Below are 4,118 nucleotides of genomic sequence, written 5' to 3' on the forward strand. Positions count from 1 at the left end.
AGGTAGGTGAAGCAGGGTTTTGGATTAAAAGTCAAGATATCTCAAATTGTATCTCAACATTTTAACTCTTCCACTTGATAGTGCGGCACTTCAGTTAGCCCTTTCACACACATCTCATTATTTAATTTAACGCTCGTATTTCCTGGTTTATTTTGTTATAGGAGGCCATCTCGATCCGGATGAGACGGTGAATCATATCTTTATGAACATGATCTTTTATGACTTCCGCTTAGTGTTTCTCCTTCTTCACCTGATTCAAAGTGTAGTTACAGTCGGATGAATGTGTGCAGCTGCTGGATGCCGGTCTCAGGGAGTTACGGGAGGAAACGGGGCTGAAGCTGGAGCCGGAGGAAGGTTCTCCAAACATCCTGGGACTCTGGGAGGTGAGGCAGGCAGAGGGAGAGACTTGAGGGGCCTTTGAGTTACTTTACCAGAGCAGACTGGGCTCTGGTTTCAGACCCAGGGAGCAACACCAGCAGGAGAGGACTCTTTAAAGTAGAGACTCTACATACTGATATACACCTGAACATCAGCAGGAGAGGACTCTTTAAAGTAGAGACACTACATACTGATATACACCTGAACATCAGCAGGAGAGGACTCTTTAAAGTAGAGACACTACATACTGATATACACCTGAACATCAGCAGGAGAGGACTCTTTAAAGTAGAGACGCTACATACTGATATACACCTGAACATCAGCAGGAGAGGACTCTTTAAAGTAGAGACACTACATACTGATATACACCTGAACATCAGCAGGAGAGGACTCTTTGAAGTAGAGACACTACATACTGATATACACCTGAACATCAGCAGGAGAGGACTCTTTAAAGTAGAGACTCTACATACTGATATACACCTGAACATCAGCAGGAGAGGACTCTTTGAAGTAGAGACACTACATACTGATATACACCTGAACATCAGCAGGAGAGGACTCTTTAAAGTAGAGACTCTACATACTGATATACACCTGAACATCAGCAGGAGAGGACTCTTTAAAGTAGAGACGCTACATACTGATATACACCTGAACATCAGCAGGAGAGGACTCTTTAAAGTAGAGACTCTACATACTGATATACACCTGAACATCAGCAGGAGAGGACTCTTTAAAGTAGAGACTCTACATACAGATATACACCTGAACATCAGCAGGAGAGGACTCTTTAAAGTAGAGACACTACATAATGATATACACCTGAACATCAGCAGGAGAGGACTCTTTAAAGTAGAGACGCTACATACTGATATACACCTGAACATCAGCAGGAGAGGACTCTTTAAAGTAGAGACTCTACATACTGATATACACCTGAACATCAGCAGGAGAGGACTCTTTAAAGTAGAGACTCTACATACTGATATACACCTGAACATCAGCAGGAGAGGACTCTTTAAAGTAGAGACGCTACATACTGATATACACCTGAACATCAGCAGGAGAGGACTCTTTAAAGTAGAGACTCTACATACTGATATACACCTGAACATCAGCAGGAGAGGACTCTTTAAAGTAGAGACACTACATACTGATATACACCTGAACATCAGCAGGAGAGGACTCTTTAAAGTAGAGACGCTACATACTGATATACACCTGAACATCAGCAGGAGAGGACTCTTTAAAGTAGAGACTCTACATACTGATATACACCTGAACATCAGCAGGAGAGGACTCTTTAAAGTAGAGACTCTACATACTGATATACACCTGAACATCAGCAGGAGAGGACTCTTTAAAGTAGAGACACTACATACTGATATACACCTGAACATCAGCAGGAGAGGACTCTTTAAAGTCGAGACGCTACATACTGATATACACCTGAACATCAGCAGGAGAGGACTCTTTAAAGTAGAGACTCTACATACTGATATACACCTGAACATCAGCAGGAGAGGACTCTTTAAAGTAGAGACTCTACATACTGATATACACCTGAACATCAGCAGGAGAGGACTCTTTAAAGTAGAGACACTACATACTGATATACACCTGAACATCAGCAGGAGAGGACTCTTTAAAGTAGAGACGCTACATACTGATATACACCTGAACATCAGCAGGAGAGGACTCTTTAAAGTAGAGACGCTACATACTGATATACACCTGAACATCAGCAGGAGAGGACTCTTTAAAGTAGAGACACTACATACTGATATACACCTGAACATCAGCAGGAGAGGACTCTTTAAAGTAGAGACACTACATACTGAAATACACCTGAACATCAGCAGGAGAGGACTCTTTAAAGTAGAGACTCTACATACTGATATACACCTGAACATCAGCAGGAGAGGACTCTTTAAAGTAGAGACACTACATACTGATATACACCTGAACATCAGCAGGAGAGGACTCTTTAAAGTAGAGACTCTACATACTGATATACACCTGAACATCAGCAGGAGAGGACTCTTTAAAGTAGAGACTCTACATACTGATATACACCTGAACATCAGCAGGAGAGGACTCTTTAAAGTATAGACGCTACATACTGATATACACCTGAACATCAGCAGGAGAGGACTCTTTAAAGTAGAGACTCTACATACTGATATACACCTGAACATCAGCAGGAGAGGACTCTTTAAAGTAGAGACGCTACATACTGATATACACCTGAACATCAGCAGGAGAGGACTCTTTAAAGTAGAGACGCTACAGGTCTCAATGGTAAAATGCTTTGATAATCGGTCCGTTTTTCTCTGGGTCAGTCGGTGTTTCCCGCCCTGCTGTCCAGAGGTCTTCCTCAGAGACATCACATCGTGGTCTTCCTGCTGCTGCACTCGCCCCTCTCTCACCTGGAGCTGCAGGTGTGTAATAGCTCATTTTAAAGAACAATAAAAAAGTGCAAGAAGAAGAAACAGTAGAACAAAAACTGTGGAAGACTAATGTGCAAGTCACGCAGGAGGCGTTGACCGGTTTTGTCCTGTGGTTTTTGGTGTGTGTGACATCTGACGTGTGTTTGTTACCCTGCAGGCGTCTCTGAGTCCGTCTCCGGCGGAGGTCAGTGCCTGTCTGTGGGCCGACCGCCGGCTGATCAGCGCCATGGTTTCCCACCAGGACGGAGAGAATCCAGCTCCCGTCCTGCAGCGCAGCGTCAGGTGACAGCTCCTGAAAACAGGACTTGTGTTTTTGTTTCAGTGAAACATTAATGAAGTAAATCTTTCGGACACCCATTGTACATTATGTGTATAGTTCACATCATTTTTATACGTGATCACCAGAAGCACACTTCAGTGTTCTCTCAAATTGTAACATTTACAAGAAAAGCTCAAAAATGTCTAAAAAAAATATATTTCATAAAAAAACCTAAAAGCTTACAAAACAGAATGTGTGATTAATGTCATAATGAATGTGTGTGTGGTGCAGTGTGTCTCAGGTCTCTGCAGATGGCGCTCTGAGTGACTCCTCGCTGCCTCTGGAGGTTTTCCTCAGCCGGGCGCCGGTCAGCGGCCCGGACGTGGAGCGGGTCAGCACGGGGACCATGTTCGCCCTGAAGTTGTGGCTCAGGAGCCTGGAGACTTCTGACCCCTGACTTCTCGTCCTGCAGAAGTGGGCGTGCTCAAATCTCAGCGGGGATGCAAACAGACCGCCCATCGAGAGTCCATAACTTATCCCCAAACCACAGACTGTCCTTGCCACGGCGAACAGGCGCTGCATTGTTCTTGTTTGTATGACGTTGTGAGTGCAGCGTGAGTAATCCAGCCCTAAATGCTCTCCTTGGTTGAGACGCGTGATGACGCCCCTCCTGTGACCCATAGTTACCCTGATGGTGTTTTCAGAGCCAGTGAGCGACGGACGGTAAAATAGTTGTTGGCATTGATTAATTTTCCCAGTCCTAAAAAACACCTTTTATTTTTCAATAAAAAAACACTTCAAATGAATCTCTGCTTTTTATTTACCCTTTGTGCTGCGGCGAAGCTAACAGCGGCGAAGCTAACTGCGGCGAAGCTAACAGCGGCGAAGCTAACTGCGGTGTAGGAACCTGAACGTGGTGATAAGCTGATGTGCATTTATTAGAACTGTTTGTGAAATGAAGACACCAGTTTGTTCCCGTTGTTTTTTGAGTCACGTTAGGATGCGTTTAGTGCTGCTGCACATTT

The 4,118-nt window shown here is 44.1% G+C and overlaps 1 protein-coding gene across 1 annotated transcript; it reads left to right on the forward strand.

The window, feature by feature from the left end:
* Positions 1 to 136: 136 nt before the first annotated feature.
* nudt17 (nudix (nucleoside diphosphate linked moiety X)-type motif 17) lies at positions 137 to 3,899 on the forward strand (the record flags this gene model as incomplete). The annotated part of the gene is made up of 5 exons (XM_063878197.1): positions 137 to 187; positions 291 to 383; positions 2,727 to 2,825; positions 2,992 to 3,116; positions 3,385 to 3,899. Coding segments are annotated over 5 exons (534 nt in total), but the record flags the coding sequence as incomplete, so codon positions are not given.
* Positions 3,900 to 4,118: the final 219 nt, after the last annotated feature.

This window comes from Eleginops maclovinus, chromosome 3 (genome assembly GCF_036324505.1).
Source record: "Eleginops maclovinus isolate JMC-PN-2008 ecotype Puerto Natales chromosome 3, JC_Emac_rtc_rv5, whole genome shotgun sequence".
NCBI lineage: Eukaryota > Metazoa > Chordata > Actinopteri > Perciformes > Eleginopidae > Eleginops > Eleginops maclovinus.